Here is a 17,532-nt window from a genome sequence, read left to right on the forward strand (position 1 = left end):
GTTATGTGTTTTGTTATGTGATATGTGAATGTATAACAGGGCTCGACAATAAGGACTGCCCGATGGCCTGGGGCCAGTGTGAACGACGCTCGGGACAGTAGACGGAACGGTCACTTGCCCGATTGGGCCAGTGCTGTAGGGTGTGCGTTATATATCATCTATGATATCGTAATTGTTGATTTAACGATCTGAAATTATCGAGTATGTATCCAAACAAAGTCCACAGAATTGTTTTGCGTCTCTGAGCAACACTTCCTGAATGAATCAGCCGTTTGAATGAATCGTTGAATCCGGTTGAATCTCAATGACTCGCTCATTAGCTTGCTGCCACCTACTTGCGGGCTTTAATTTCAGGTTTAAAGTGTCTTTTCATTTTTTTCATTTTTCAAATAACAGTATTTAATGTTTTATATTTTCAACATTTCAAAACATTATTTATGCATCTGTAACTGCTCACGACTGATTAATAAAGTTTAATCTATAGTTATATAGTTATAGACGGGGTGTAGCTTGTGGAGGGGATGGGGGGGAGGTAACCCCCCAATATTCAAATTCCCACCCACCCCCCAATATTTCAACATGAAAATCACAGTACATCAAATGAAAAATATGTAGAATTAATTTATTTTGTAACAATAATTTTGTTTCTAATCAAATATGAGTTTGTCATAATAAATTAGACAAAAAAAATACTCCCTCTCCATTGAACTGATTGGTAACGCCCAACCAATGCGCGTCACACTTTCACCAAAACAACGCGAGTGGAGCTCTACTGTTTGAATGAGAGAGCATGGGTAGCACCAAAAATGAAGAGAACTGCTGCCCAGCCAACTATATTAAACTGCTGGTCAAAAAGGGACGTTAAAAACAATAAAGCATACTGAGAAGGAGGTATGAGAATGTTGTAATAACTAAGTACACTCCACATATATTTTAGCTAGCTAATCCATTGCAATTTAGCCATAACTATCAGTGTATCTGTAACCAGTTACCAAAACAGCCATCTGTTTTGTTAGTTCATTTTTCAATAGTGTCTGTAATTATCAGTGACAAAAGTATTCACATCGGTGTTTGTTTTCTTCCTAAATTAATCTGACTTTTGAATGAATTGGCTGAATGAACAATTTAAGTGACTCACTCAATACAAAAGCGAATCGCTGCCACCTACTGGTGGTTTCAATATTTAACACCATTTCTTTCTTTTTAGAATCACTATTATGTTAGAATTTGATGAATGATTATACATACATTTCATAAATGTATGAAGTATAGATATATAGATAGATAGATAAAGAATAGATAAATAATCCAATAACGCTACACATAAAACAGATTATTATTATTATTATTATTATTTAATTAATAATAACAGGCAGCATACCAACGTTCAACCCCCCCAATATTGAAACCAAATCTACGTCCTTAGTTATAGATATTACAATTTCTGTACCTGAAAATCTCCTGTTTAAACCTATATGAAAAACTTGAAAATCATTGTTTATTTCATTTATGTGTTTGTTCTGTATTAATTTGTGCAAGTACTCGTAATTTGATTATTTATTACTATTTTATTACTTGCTGTTTATTTATCTAACACTTTAAAATTTAAGTGAGTTAATCTAGTAGCTTTTGGTGTATGTATTAAGGTTACAGTACATGTATCAAAAACAATGAAAGCAATAACTATGCTTATTTTATAGGCTCATTTTCTTTTCTGTTACTTTATTAATTTTTTTGTTGTGGGGCCAGTGAAAATTTTGGCGGGGCAAGTAAAAATTTGAACCACTGACACAACTGGGCCAGTAGAAAAAATCCTTAGTGTTGAGCCCATAGTATTGTCTGTTAGGACATATTTTCTATGCCAGTGTCAAAGATGAATTTCTGTTCCAGAAAGTGCTTGAACTTCGCTTTTGGTGCATTTAATGTTTCTCGTTTGCAACAGAAATGGACGCACATTTCAGTTATCAAATTGTTAGTTAGGTTTACTGCTACTCCTGGCCTATAATCTAGTGCTATGACCTTGTGCTGATATTGTGAAATTGCATGATATATAAATTATGCGTGGCGGGCCATATTTAATATAGACAAGCCGGAGTCACCGGACTTTGGACACCCTTACTCTAAAGGGTACAATAAAATGCATTCTTACATAATTTCATTCACTATTACAGTCCAAGTTATGGGAACAGTAACGACCATAACGGTGACTAGATGCAGCAACTTTTTACTAGCAAGAGCCTTTTTATTAATCCTGTAATAAGTAACTATTTTAAACAAGACTGTTTTGCTGAGGAATGCATTTTTTTTCAGCTACAAGGGCTCATTGGGTTAATGTCAGTTCATTGTCTGACTGATTATTTTTGAATTTCACTTCAGGCTAATTGCAAATTGCTTAAGACCACTGTACTATGTAGCTGGGTATAATTTGCATTAAACCATCTGCTTTGAATAAAGTTGCCATTTTGCTTAACTCACCATCATTCAGTTCTTCCAGTTGTTGTCCAGTGGCGACATTCTTCACCAGGTTATTAGCCAGTTTTAGGTTAGCAATCGCTTGTTCCCTGAGCCTGCAAAAAGATTGCATTAGTTACAAGCTATGTATATTTGTGAATAAATCTGAAATATATCAGCTGGATGAATGATCACTCACAGAAATGGAATTTTTTTGGGAATGACCTCTATGGTGAAGTTTGTTCCCTGGGCATAAACCTTGGGTGGGATGTAACTCATAGATCTTTGTGTGATCTGAAAATTAATCCGGTCTTCATTGTCTGTATCCTTCTTTTTCTTTGATTTGCTGGTTACTGCATGTGCAACCCATGTGAAAGGTAGTGAACCCTGCAGATCTGAAACTGCAGATCCATTCAAATGTTTTGCATCACTCTCATCGTTCTCTGGTTTCTGATGTCTTAGTCTGATGCACAAGAAGCAGTTCCTAAGGTCAAACTCCAGAGACCATTCCTTTTTCTGAGTCTTGGTTATATAAAAAAACCCTTGGAGATTTGTTTCATCTCCGCTCCATTTTATATGCACATTCTCTAAGATGACACTGTTATTTTCTTCTAAAGCATTATAGGCGGTGTCTATCTGACATAGTTGTCTCCAGATGTTCTGGTACTCCTTGTAGTTATTATAAACAGTCTTAGATGCACTGCATACTGCTTTGGAGAAGCACTCAGTAGGGTTTCTTGTGTGCTCCAAACAGATCTCAAAGCATTCATTAATGTTCAGCAGTAGAACTACAGGAACTGGAAAGCCGTCTTTGAGTTCAGTTCCAAGTTGCACCTGAACAACCGTGCCTAACTTCAGCTCCATGGTTGGTTCCTTGTAATGGCGTTGTTCCTCTGAACAAACATCAGTTCTCGGTCTTTTAGTTTCTTCATTCTCATTCTCCCCTCTTTTCATGTCTCCGAGGCATTGCTCAATCTTAACCCAATCCTGCTGTTTTACGGCAGATACCAGTCTTTTCCACATGACACTTGACACTGGAGTCACATTTTTCATGGGCTTTGACGGGTCTGAAATCTTGAATGATTCGCCGAACGAATACACTCTCCTCTTCCACTTAAGAGTCATGGAGTTCTTGTCCTCATTGTAACTCGGCTGATCCACAACTTTCAGATGCTTGTACATGATAGTAATCACCTCTAACGTAGGATGTAGAGGGAACGATATTGTGAATTCATGCCCCTGCGGAGTGATCTGGTCCACGACTGCAAGTTTGACCACATCTTTGGGTTCAAACTGAACCTTTCTTAATCTCAACACCAGGTCCTCCTTCTCTTCTGCATCCATTCCAGACTGACAAAACTTGCTGATTTCATTTTTTGTGTAGTCAGCTTGCCTTCGGTTTTTCTTAGAGAGCATGGTGTGCAGAAGTCTCTGCAAGATAAGGTCCAGATAACGCCTCATAGGAGATGATGCCCAGGTGTAGGCGTTAAACTGTAAATCATAGTGACCCAACCTGGAATCTGTCGAGGAGCATGAACGAAGGATGAAGGCTTTATTCTGAATGTCACAAAACTCCCGAACCATGGGGATAAATGTCGGATGGATTTCATCTGAAAAAATTAACTGCATCAGATTATAATAGTCTTTGCTCCGTGCAAACGCTTCCATCTTGTGAAATATGGAGGTGAAAATGTTAAATGATATGCCTGCATGCTCCATATTGTCATATTCTGGATTGGACCAAACATCCTCTTCACTATTTTCAGTATCTACCTCAAAGATATTTGAAAAGTAAAGAGACATGGGAATTTGGTCAATGTATTTCTTTCTAAACTGGATCAGTCGTTCTGGGTCTGGCTCCCGGTGACACCTCAGTGGTGTGAGATTTTTTGTGACTTCTGTAGATATGAGTTTTTCGGCGACGGCACTATTGTAGAGATTCATTAGTTCCTCCACCATGGCGTGAGAGCGACTTCGTCCTGCCTGCCTCCCAAATGGCAATCTGCTTCCCAGTCTGCATTTTCGGTGCACCTCAGAGAAATGGTATGCAACAGCTACACAATCCTCCACGCAAGAGAACCGCAGAGGCTTTGTGTCATCCGAGCAGTAGTACTTCTGAATAATCTGGTCTGCCTCTTCGTACGACATCCGTCTGTCAGACCTAATGCGGGTCGGATAAAATTCACAGTTTAGTATATTACTTGTTTTCTTGTCAACGTCTATCAGCAAAGATATGGCTTTCCGATCTTTTTCGGGCATCAAACTCAAGTGGTCATTGCTCAGCTCTCTTGAGAACATGAAGGCCACGTCGTCTTCCTTCTCTGAAGTGTAAATTGTTCTGCCGCGCAGTCTAGCGAATTCGTCTTGCTCGCTATCTTTGGTAATGCAACTTGCGACGTCTGTGATGTGAACACCAATCTGGTAGGAATCGTCCATTTCAGTCACACTGAAGGCATCATCCAGGTCTTGAGCTGTAGTTGAGTCAATGGTGAAAGTGATAATTTCACACAAATCCTTCCTTTCTGAAGCCATTTCGTCTTCAGGTACTTGTAGTTTGAACGGTGGAGGTGTGCCTTCAGAGCCAAGTTCAATGCATAGCATTTCATGCAAAGCATCACACTCTGGAATTACTTTTGTAACCACACCGAGAGGGAATGTTTTCATATTTTCCCATTTTAAAACCTTGACAACTAACATTTGATTATCAGCTATGTCTTCAAATTTCTTTCTAACCCAGCGTCCGTATTTGAATTGTCGTACTTCAATTTTGTCACTCTGATTTTGAACTGTACGTATTCTGGTTATGCGTTTGTTAATGGGTGTAACAAATGTTGGATTGTCTTCCACCATCTTACAGATGAAGGTTAATGAGTTTTCATCTCTATTTATTAATCCAGCGACCCGCCCATATAACACTTCACCTTCCCGTGGACATTGTTCTCTGCTCAAGATCTCTACACAGACTTCATCTCCAGGAAAAGATCTGCCCACATTTTCTCTGCCATAGATTTTGATAGAGAGCATTGGTTCATCAAGAGGCGTGGCATATGCCTGATCATGTCTTTCTATTTCAAGTTTACAGTGTTTAAAAACCTCTGGATTGGTAGTCAAAACTTTTTCAATATCTTCCTTGCAGAGTTGCTGATCAAATTCAAACTCAGACTCCAGACTTTCAAAGAGGGTTTTGCAAACCGTCTCATAGTGATTAACCTCAATGCTGCTGCTGCTGCTGCTGGCAGAGCTACTCTCTGAGGTCTCCATGTACATCCTGTTTGGAAACACAAATCATGTCATTAGGCACCTAAGGACAAGGAGACATACACAGCAAATGGAAAAGGAAAAATATGTTAATCTTTACATCATTATTTTTTTGTTACAAAAAGGAAATATGAAACAAGATGGAAATTATAATAGTATACATTCATAAACACATTTTTGCTGTAAAACATTGACATGCAATGCAAAACTTTACCTATTGTTTTGTAGTTTTTAACATATTCTTACTGAGGTTGACGTATGTGTGGGAACTCAAATGTTGAGAATCTGTGAAAAGTCTATCTTCCCGATTGAGATCACACATATATAGTTTACTGCATCAAGGATAAGCACAAGTACCACTTTGATGAACAATACAACACTCGCGTCCTCCCTCTCTGTTGTAAACAAACACACCGTCAGCTCACGTCCGAGTTTGCTCCCTCAAATACGTCATTATGCATCAGGAAGCTCACGCTACAGACTGCCATAAACACACTAAGGACCATTTTCCAAGGCTGTGGATTACAGGTAATAATTTTGTAAATAATGTTCAGTTTTCTTGCATAGACCGATCGTTTCACTTCTTAAGACCTCAGTGTTTCGGCAGGAGCCGTGGGTATTAATTTTGTTTTGTCTACATGTTTTTTAAAGGGTTTGTTCACCCAAAAATGAAATTTTTGTCATTAATTACTCACCCTCATGTCGTTCCAAACCTGTAAGACCTTTTGGCACACGAAAAGTATTCTCGCCACTTCATAACATTCAGGTTGAACCACTGTAGTCACATGAACTATTTTAACGTTGTCTTTACTACCTTTCTGGGTCTTAAAAGTATTTATGACATTGCTGTTAATAGGGAGGTGTTACGAACTGTACCAACAAACATCGTAACACAGAGAGTGACACATGGTGATGCCCAGAGTCCCGTCTCCTGCTCCCACAAACACACCACAACGTCACAGGTTGAACCAGAGAGGAAATGTTTATTTCTTAAATTAATGTTAAGTTCTCTTTGATGTAGGAAAGAAAGAAATGGCTTGGAGTCTGTGGGTTTTGGTCGGCCAAAACAATGAACAAAAGAGGGTTGTTCTGCCTAATTTTAGAGGTCTTCCCTGGAAAAAGATAACAGAACAAAACACATAAGTCTTAACTCCCTTCTTAACAGTAAACAGGAGAAAAAGGTAATTAAACAAAAAGGGCCTCCCACTTCTTACAAACAGTCCACTTTAAAAAGGGAAAAGGGCAACTTTTCCGGCCTATACAGCTAACAACTTTTAAAAGGCTAATCCAGCAATGACACCCACACTTTGCTAGAAGCACGCTCAAACACGAGCAACAATGCCGAGGAAGCAGGAGAGAGAACTCATCGAGCCGACATCCCTCAAAGCTTATATCCACAGCAGATGAACTTCAGCTCCGCCCACGAAAACAGCTGCACCTGCTTTCACACAAATGAGCACGGAGCGACAAGAGGAGAGAGAGAGAGAACACACAACTTTGCTCCACACAATATATGGTACACAATATATGAGTAAAACTCAACAGTGACGTTCAGACACTTAAAAGGATTAGTTCACTTTCAAATGAAAATTTCCTGATAATTTACTCACCCCCATGTCATCCAAGATGTCCATGTCCTTCTCTCTTCAGTCGAAAAGAAATTAAGGTTTTTGATGAAAACATTCCAGGATTTTTCTCCATATAGTGGACTTCAATGGAGCCCAAACAGTTGAAGGTCAAAATTACAGTTTCATTGCAGATTCAAAGAGCTCTACATGATCCCAGACGAGGAATAAGGGTCTTATCTAGAGAAAAAGTCGCTCATTTTCTAAAATTTTTTTTAAATTATATACGTTTTAACCATAAATGGTCATCTTGAACTAGCTCTCTTCTTCTCTATTAGAATTCCGACAGTGTAGACACTGTTAAGTGTATTACTGCCCTCTACAGGTCAAAGTTTGAAATAAATTGTTATATACTTGCACTAGCATATTGTATATGACAATTTAGTTCAGACTTTGACCTCAGGAAGGCAGTAATACACTTAGTGTCTACACTGCCGGAATTCTCTCTACAGAAGAAGAGAGCTAGTTCAAGATGAGCATTTATGGTTAAAATGTATAAAATTTAAATTTTGTTTAGAAAATGAGTGATGGTGTCTCTAGATAAGACCCTTATTCCTCATCTGGGATTGCTGTAAACTGTAATTTTGACCTTCAACCATTTGGGCTCCATTGAAGTCCACTATATGGAGAAAAATCCTTAATTTCTTTTCGACTGAAGAAAGAAAGACATGAACATCTTGGATGACATGGGGGTGCGTAAATTATCAGGAAATTTTCATTTGAAAGTGAACTAATCCTTTAACAGGAGGTCAGAAGATCTCGGATTTCATTAAAAATATCCTAATTTGTGTTCCGAAGATGAACAAAGGTCTTATAGGTTTGGAACGACATGTAATTAAGTAATTATTGACAGAAATTTAATTTTTGAGTGAACTAACCCTTTAATTCCAAAGTGACGGCACCCATTGACTTCCATTACGTGAATCACAGAGGACCACGGTTTCAGCTAAAAATCTACCGTTCTACTGAAGAAAAAAGTCACCTACATCTTGGATGGCCTGAGGGTGAGTAAATTGACAGCAATTTTTTATTTTTGCGTGAACTATCTCTTTAACAGCAAATTTATTTTATTTTATTTTTTTTTGTGTGTGAACTATCCCTTTAAAATCTATAGACCCACTAGCAGTTATGCTGCCATCACGTGCTTTCAGAGTTTCCTAGGTAACAATTGCACATGAATGCATTTCAAAAGTTGAATGCTATATGCTCGTACTCACGACTTCAGAAATGGGAATTATCAAATTTCCAAAAACACATGAAGGCAGCATAAGTCAAGCAACAGTCAGTCTTACCGATTTTCGGTTTCATATTAGACCAATCTGTTTTTTTCATAACTGACTTAAAAAAAGTTGAACAGTCAAAAAAAAAAAAAAAAACTTGTAAGACTAGTTTAGCAGATTATGCAACCAGCCCTCTAGTTTTAAAACCCCATTATCATCATAATACATAACATTAGGCTGAATCACTTAAAGAAATGTCACTTGATCTGGTATAGAATTTCCCTTGAAAACGTTACGTTACGTAGCAACTCCTGTACTTGAATTGACATGACATAGCCTATGTGCTTCAATACCAGGTGTCCATCAACATCAAAGGTTTGTATTGTGTGTAATAAAGCAGAGGCATAGGAATTTTCTGAAGGGGGTGGGACACATACTAAATCACCTGCCTCTCTTCACAATATGACAGTTTTAAAGAATTTTTGTGACAAGAATATGTGACAAATCAATATTTTATAATAAAAATTAGAACTAAAAAGTGTGTCCAATAACAAGAATTAGGCTATCATAAAATGTAATGGTTGTAATGTACATGACACATTAGTCATTCTGATAAGAATAATCAGAGGTTCAACATTAGACATAAACACATTGCCAAAATCAACAACAACAAAAAATAATCTTTTTACAGCATTAACATATAATAGGCTAGTCAAAAGATAAGTGTTTTACTTTTCTTGCTCACGTCTTGATTGCAAACTGTCGTGTCTACTTCACTGCTAGGCTTCCGGACCGGTCGTTCTTTTGTTGAGAAAGAGGCTTTTAGCTGGCTGGGCTCATGAATATCAATCTCGTTGTCTGTGTTCGCCCTTTATGATAGATGACTGTAGTATATAACTACACAAAGGGCGCAGACACGAATCTCAACACACTGCGCCCCGACATTTTCCCCCCAAAAAAGCGGGGGAAAAAGGAGGAGGAAAAGGCCAGTCAATAATAACAACATTTGGCCAAAGCTAAGAAAAACTGTATTAGCTTTGGTTTATGCACATCCTCCAACGTTGTGAGACACTTAAATAAATCTTAATAAACTTACTTTTTCGAACCGAGAGGAAGCCGGTGGTGACGCGCCGCTTAGAGTCTTTGTATTAATTAAAAACTGACAGTGTATCCTTAGGGAGAATGACACTGTGTTTATGTGATCGATGACAGTACAGAAAATGAGCGCAGGTGCATTTCGCTCTGCCTTGTGCTTGACACCTGCTCTCCCGGTCAACAGCTAAAGGGAAGGTGGGTCCGCGTTGTCATATCAACAGCTGTTTTGAATGTGTCATTGCCACTCCTGTCAGTTGTGTGCGAGTTCAAACGTCATCATCCGAGATTGAGAGATGTACAAAAAAACAAAAAAACTATCATACTTTCTAAAATGTATGAATATCATGTAAACCTGGGCCGAGTGGTAAGTCTCCAGCAGGCGAGAATCTAACCGAAACTGGCCCAAGTATTATATTTTGCTATATGGGGAGTTGTAACCTAAGTCAGGTAAATGTTTATCTTGAAATATAATAACTGACAAACAATATTAAAGTTATTCTTACATTAACTTTATAAAAATCATTAAAGATTTCACATAAAAAAGACACGTGAACTAAGACCTGAATATGGGTGTTTTTACTAAAAGGTTTTTACAAAAGTACTAACTATGAATCAGTGGTGTCATTTCACCAAAAGACTCGGATGACGCCATCCAATCTTACTCCCTCGACGTGACAGTCCCACATTCTTCACACAACTTTTTCCAGCACTTAGTTCAAAGCTCAAATAATATGATTACCAAAAACCTTTTTGTTCATCCTACAAAGATTGTTTCGTTTGTAAAACAGTCAATCAATCAAAAACCACAGCCAATCAGAACACACCAGAGATTAAAGGGTTAGTTCACCCAGAAATGAAAATTCTTTCATTAATTACTCACCCTCATGTCGTCCCACACCTGTAAGACCTTCGTTCATCTTCGGAACACAAATTAAGATATTTTTGATAAAATCCGATGGCTCAGTGATTTCAAAACACTGCTTCATGAAGCTTTGAAGCTTTACGAATCATTTGTTTCGAATCAGTGGTTCAGAGCGCCAAAATCCCATGATTTCAGTAAACGAGGCTTCGTTAATAAGTGTTTTAAAACTTCAATAGTTCACGTGACTCTGGCAGTTTGAACCACTCTGAACCACTGATTTGAACAAATGATTTGTTAAGCTTCGAAGCTTCATTAAGAAGTGTTTTGAAATCGCCCTCCACTAGATATTGTTAAATAAAGTCGTTATTTTGGGTTTTTTTTGTCTTTGATGATTTAGGTTGAAAAAGTATTCTCGGCTTTATAATATTTAGGTTAAACCACTGTAGTCACGTGAACTGTTGTAAATATGTTTTTAGTACCTTTATGGGCATTGAAAAAGGGAGCCATCAGATTTCATCAAAAATATCTTCATTTGTGTTCCGAAGATGAACAAAGGTCTTACGGGTGTAGAATGATATGAGGGTGAGTACTTAATGACAGAATTTTCAGTTTTGGGTGAACTAACCCTTTAAACTTCACGGCACTCTCAAGGAAATTAATAAGTAGGCTACATAATCAAATTCACAAATATTACACCATTTAAACATTAAAAATACATGCTGAGTTAATCTTTGAAATACATAGAATACATTTGTTTGTTTACAGTTTGAACGTTCTTTCTTCCATTTGTTTAATTTCAAGATCTGAGGTGAATTATCCATTGCTTTTACGGCTATAAAGCTGGGAGCACTAAATGATATTCAAAGTCAAGTTACACACTTACAACATTAAATAAAGCACATAAACATTACCTGAGATTATCATACTTTGTATGAAAAAAAATAAAAAAAAATAAAAAATAGAAATATCTTGTCATATCTGTAAATAGAGGAAATTTGCTCCAGCTACTTTGATGGATAAGGTTTGAGAACACTGCAGTGTGACGGAAGCATTGATAAACAAAAGTGACAGTAGTACCGGAAGTGATCAGGATATGAAGGAAGAATTTAGCAGTGGGAACAGGAGCAAGTGATTGGAGTAAAATTGCCAATAGACCCTTTGCAGGGAGTTTGATTGACAAGCGATCTAACCAATCATAACGCAGAATCCGCCATTTTGCAGTCAGGAGTTAGAAGGTTAACCTCAGTGGACTTGAACTTGAAAAATGGTGTCCTGACGTCTTTCCGCGTTTGAAACAACTTTCCTTCTCATGTTCATTCATGTACATCAGCTTCAGTTTGGATCCAGCCTCTTAAGAAGACCTCAGATGACCAACACCTTTGAAGAGACGGCGCCAACTCCTGCGAGGACTACAGAAGACGCAATCATCTGGATCAACATGCACATTCCCAAATATATCCTAATTATTGTTAATATGTAATTCATTTTTTCCAGGAGCTCATTGCTTCTACCTTCAGTTAAACTGCTAACAGTGATTGTAAATTAATTGCCCAAATTATTACATTATTTCCTAACTGCATTCTTTAAATTGTAATGTTGACATGCATTCTCTGTAAAGCTGCTTTGAAATGATATGTATTGTGAAAAGCGCTATACAAATAAATGTGAATTGAATTGAATGTTTATTTGATGCTATAAATTAAATTATAAATTAAAAATGCTAAAACTAGTAAGAAGAGATGATCCGTTCACGAGCCTCTTGAGCTGAGGCGCTACAGCACGACACGACACATTATAGAGCCACAAAGCGTTTTTTATTGTTTTTCGAATTTCTTAAAAAATTACACAGTTTGAAAGCTGGGACTTTAATTATTATCCTAAGTAAACCGCTTTGTCTTGTCTGTCGACGTGTTGTCAGTGTCCTCGGCTCCGCGATGTATTTTTCACTCTGTGTGGCGTGACAGTGCCATGGCTTGTCGGACAAAGCAACAGTAACTAAGTGGGGAGGGTCTTTGCGAAGGGTCAATTGTACGAAAAAAAAAACTGTAAACAAGAATCAGGAACTGATAGTGAAAACGACAGGATGCCGGCACAGACAAGCAAGGAGGATTTTCAGGTAACTTTAGGCCTAATGAAGTTAGCAGATAGTAATGTGGTCAATCCAGTAAAACTTACCAGAATGCTAAGATACTGAGAAATGGAAATCTAATTTTGTGTAAAAATGAAAAATGAAAATGAAAAACAGCAGAAAGTTGCACAGTTCATAAAATCAATGCTTGGTCAATCGGTGAATTGTACAGTAAGAGAGCTTAAAATGAGTAATCTCTGGAATTCCAAATGATTCTGACGCAGTAAGAGCAACATAGTTGGGGGTTTTTTGCCCGCATGTGACTCATATCTGTTTCCCCATGACAGAGTGAACTGTATAAACCACATGGAATCTGATCTTTTCAAATCCGATTTGTGCCACTTCCATATGTGGTTCTAAATCCGCAGTGTGAACAGTCATATCAGAATTCATGCAATTTTTACATCACTCGAGATCAACATTCGTCAGGATTCTGTGCTCATGGGAGTCTATTTAATAGATTTTACATACCCAACGTTATCAAGATAAGTAGGTCAGTAGAAGGGCAGTGATGTGTCAGAACTCGTAAGTACAGAGATAGCTCTGTAAGCAAAACATGAGGGCTCAAATCAAAAATGTTTCAAATCTCTACTCTCTTTTGTCACATCATTGTCTTTATTTTTCATATTGCCTATATATAAAGATAAGTCACTTAAAGGTTGCATTTTATTATGACATTTATTATTACATCCAAATAATGTAAAATACCTGTAGCCTATATAAAGCAAAATGTTCACAAACATTATAAACACACAGATAAACATAGCTAAACACTATTTTAGTTCCCCTCACTCCACAAAAAAAACTTAAAATTTAACGGAATTCAGAACAGAACAAGAATGAAAAACAAGTACTTTGTCATGCCGCCACAGACACGCCCTTCAGCGAAAACTCAAGATTTTTTGCAGTTTAACATTGAAAAGGCCTTTAGATTAGACTGACTAAATGTGATGTTGATCTGATTAAAACTGTAGGAGGAGTACATCTGGAAATGGCAAAAACTGCAAAAATTTTGCAGAGAAAATTCAAAATATCTCACTTCCTGTTGGGTTTTCAGATTTTGCACTCAGGGGCTTTTTTGTAGGTATTGGGCTGTTACATGTGTCTACCGGATTTCATACTTGTACGTGAAACGTAGAGCGAAGGGCGTTTAATTGGAATTTTGTAAGTGGTGCTATCGAGCCATTTTGCCACACCTAATTCTCAAACCCTTATCAGACATAAATTTTCACCACTTCTGATGCATGTGAAAAGTTTCATCAGTTTTCAAACATGTTTAGGCCCTCAAAAATCATTTTGGAGAAGAAGAATAATTGACTGAGCAATTACAATGGGTCCTCGCACCACCGGTGATCAGGCCCTAAAAAACTAGATAACAACAATGTCAAAATCTAGAGAGAATCCAAAATAAGAATAACATTGCAGTTATATGCGGAATTATCATCTTTACGCGGGTCATGCATCGTCACAGCTCCTCAGCGCGGGTGAATCTAATGTTTTGAGGAGAATGTGGTGTCGGTCACTGCTCCAGTGGATATGTCGAATTTCTGCAAGTTAATGGAATGTGTGATTGTGTGTAGATTGAACCACATGTTAGAAAGGAAAGGGATTATTTCACCTCACCAGAGTGGCTTCTGTAAATGATGCAGTACTGTTCCTGTGGGTACAGTTGTGGCCTAATGGTCAGAGAGTCAGACTGGTAACCCAAAGGTTATATGATATGTTAAATGAAAAAAAAAGTGTTCTCTCTATGGCTACATTTCAACAAATAGATTAGACATGAATTGTAATGATTTATGACCAGAGGTGTAAAAAGTACTCAAAAATGTTACTCAAGTGAAAGTACAAGTACTGAGTGAAAATTTTACTCAATTAAAAGTAAAAGTATCTGGCCAGAATCATACTTGAGTAAAAGTAAAAAAGTACTACATTAGAATTGTACTTGAGTATTAAAAAAGTAAAAGTAACAGCAAGAACGAAAACTAGAGATTCTTGTTTAAGCTTTTAATCTCTAAAAACATGAAGTGAATGAACCACATACAAAGTTTTATCCTCCTTTAGAACTGTTTATGTTTAATTGTATTTAATTATCAAACTAGAGAACTAACTAAAGACTAAAGACTACTACCTAATGCCAATATGCAACATGCTACTCAAAGTTGCAAAACCTCGGATTTAACTTGAGCAGAAGCTGATTTTCAAAATTGTGAGTGTCAAGCCTAGCTTTTTTGGGGCTAAAAATCAATCCTGCAGTGCCTGAAACACTGGTATCTGAAACACAGGCCAGATATCCATCCAACTCTTTGCTGGCTTCATGTGTTGTCTGTTTCAAAGAAGTGAAAAAATCTTCATCATCAGATGAACTGTTGGCCATGGGTGCTCTTGATTCTGTGGCTGATTTTTGACTTCCTCCATTTTCTTCCACTGACTGTTATACAGTGGGTACGGAAAGTACTCAGACCCCCTTAAATTTTTCACTCTTTGTTATATTGCAGCCATTTGCTAAAATCATTTAAGTTCATTTTTTTTTTCCTCATTAATGTACACACAGCACCCCATATTGACAGAAAAACATAGAATTGTTGACATTTTTGCAGATTTATTAAAAAAGAAAAACTGAAATATCACATGGTCCTAAGTATTCAGACCCCTTGCTCAGTATTTAGTAGAAGCACCCTTTTGATCTAATACAGCCATGAGTCTTTTTGGGAAAGATGCAACAAGTTTTTCACACCTGGATTTGGGGATCCTCTGCCATTCCTGCTTGCAGATCCTCTCCAGTTCTGTCAGGTTGGATGGTAAACGTTGGTGGACAGCCATTTTTAGGTCTCTCCAGAGATGCTCAATTGGGTTTAAGTCAGGGCTCTGGCTGGGCCATTCAAGAACAGTCACGGAGTTGTTGTGAAGCCACTCCTTCGTTATTTTAGCTGTGTGCTTAGGGTCATTGTCTTGTTGGAAGGTAAACCTTCGGCCCAGTCTGAGGTCCTGAGCACTCTGGAGAAGGTTTTCGTCCAGGATATCCCTGTACTTGGCCGCATTCATCTTTCCCTCGATTGCAACCAGTCGTCCTGTCCCTGCAGCTGAAAAACACCCCCACAGCATGATGCTGCCACCACCATGCTTCACTGTTGAGACTGTATTGGACAGGTGATGAGCAGTGCCTGGTTTTCTCCACACATACCGCTTAGAATTACGGCCAAAAAGTTCTATCTTGGTCTCATCAGAGCAGAGAATCTTATTTCTCACCATCTTGGAGTTCTTCAGGTGTTTTTTAGCAAACTCCATGCAGGCTTTCATGTGTCTTGCACTGAGGAGAGGCTTCCGTAGGGCCACTCTGCCATAAAGCCCCGACTGGTGGAGGGCTGCAGTGATGGTTGACTTTCTACAACTCCCATCTCCTTCGACTGCATCTCTGGAGCTCAGCAACAGTGATCTTTGGGTTCTTCTTTACATCTCTCACCAAGGCCCGATAGCTCAGTTTGGCCGGATGGCCAGCTCTAGGAAGGGTTCTGGTCATCCCAAACGTCTTCCATTTAAGGATTATGGAGGCCACTGTGCTCTTAGCAACCTTAAGTGCAGCAGACATTTTTTTGTAACCTTGGCCAGGTCTGTGCCTTGCCACAATTTTGTCTCTGAGCTCTTCAGGCAGTTCCTTTGACCTCATGATTCTCATTTGCTCTGACATGCACTGTGAGCTGTAAGGTCTTACATAGACAGGTGTGTGGCTTTCCTAATCAAGTCCAATCAGTATAATCAAACACAGCTGGACTCAAATGAAGGTGTAGAACCATCTCAAGGATGATCAGAAGAAATGGACAGCACCTGAGTTAAATATATGAGTGTCACAGCAAAGGGTCTGAATACTTAGGACCATGTGATATTTCAGTTTTTCTTTTTTAATAAATCTGCAAAAATGTCAACAATTCTGTGTTTTTCTGTCAATATGGGGTGCTGTGTGTACATTAATGAGGAAAAAAATTAACTTAAATGATTTTAGCAAATGGCTGCAATATAACAAAGAGTGAAAAATTTAAGGGGGTCTTAATACTTTCCGTACCCACTGTAATTTCCAGGTCAACAAAGAGTATAGAACCCAAGAGGCAACACTCTGATACTTTTTAGGCAACAGTCACTAGATGGCGCTCTGGTAGCGCGGCCGCCATTATGGGGTGAAAATATTAACTGGACCATTGAATCCTTCACATCTTACGCACCCAAAATCGGTGAATTTCACTGCCAAATCAGAAGCACAGTAGAACAGTTTTTTTAAATTAAGTCACCAGTAAATTGTATGGCTCCTACAGTAAATGTTGTATTGTCTTATATACGTTTTATTTTACCAGTTGTGGAATCCAACCATTCATCCATCTGAGGTAACGTAGTTAGCCTACTTTATTGAGCATTTCCATTTTATGAAACTTTACACATTTATTAATAGTAAATTAATAATTAATTAAGATCATCATGTTTGCAGTGAACAATATATTTCAGACATAGTGGAGTAATAATAATAATATCTAGATCTGAATTGAAATAAGCTATATTGTATGTTTTAATGGATCACGCTACAAACATAATGATCTTATGATCTGCTGTGTCCATTATCGCATAATTCCCACTTTTGGACACTTTTGCTTCAATGGACATTAGACAACACTGCAAAATCAAGCTGTTATATTCATATATTTATTGTCCAACATTCTCAATTGTTCTGATGCATGTCATAATTTAATTTCATATGTCGGTATTAATTCAGTGTTTATAAGTCTAATACTAATACTAGATCTTTTAAAGAGTTTTAACCCAAACTGACTGAGAGTAAAAAGGTTTTGTGAAAAAGTTTTTTTTTTTTTAACAAAGCAGCTGATATTGCCATAGAAACTAGTGGACTGC

At 37.8% G+C, this 17,532-nt stretch overlaps 1 protein-coding gene across 2 annotated transcripts in view; it reads right to left on the minus strand.

The window, feature by feature from the left end:
- The window catches only part of helz2c (helicase with zinc finger 2c), a 28,161-nt gene extending 18,149 nt beyond the window's left edge, over positions 1-10,012 (minus strand). For both annotated transcript variants that reach the window (XM_048183814.1, XM_048183813.1), the window contains exons 1-3: positions 9,651-10,012; positions 2,651-5,719; positions 2,476-2,567 (exon numbers count right to left, since the gene is read on the minus strand). In XM_048183814.1, the coding sequence (XP_048039771.1) occupies positions 2,476-2,567; positions 2,651-5,718 (3,160 nt within the window). In that variant the 5' untranslated portion in view covers position 5,719; positions 9,651-10,012. The remainder of the gene's footprint in view (positions 1-2,475; positions 2,568-2,650; positions 5,720-9,650) is intronic.
- Positions 10,013-17,532: the final 7,520 nt, after the last annotated feature.

This window comes from Megalobrama amblycephala, linkage group LG3, assembly GCF_018812025.1.
Source record: "Megalobrama amblycephala isolate DHTTF-2021 linkage group LG3, ASM1881202v1, whole genome shotgun sequence".
In the NCBI taxonomy this organism is placed as follows: domain Eukaryota; kingdom Metazoa; phylum Chordata; class Actinopteri; order Cypriniformes; family Xenocyprididae; genus Megalobrama; species Megalobrama amblycephala.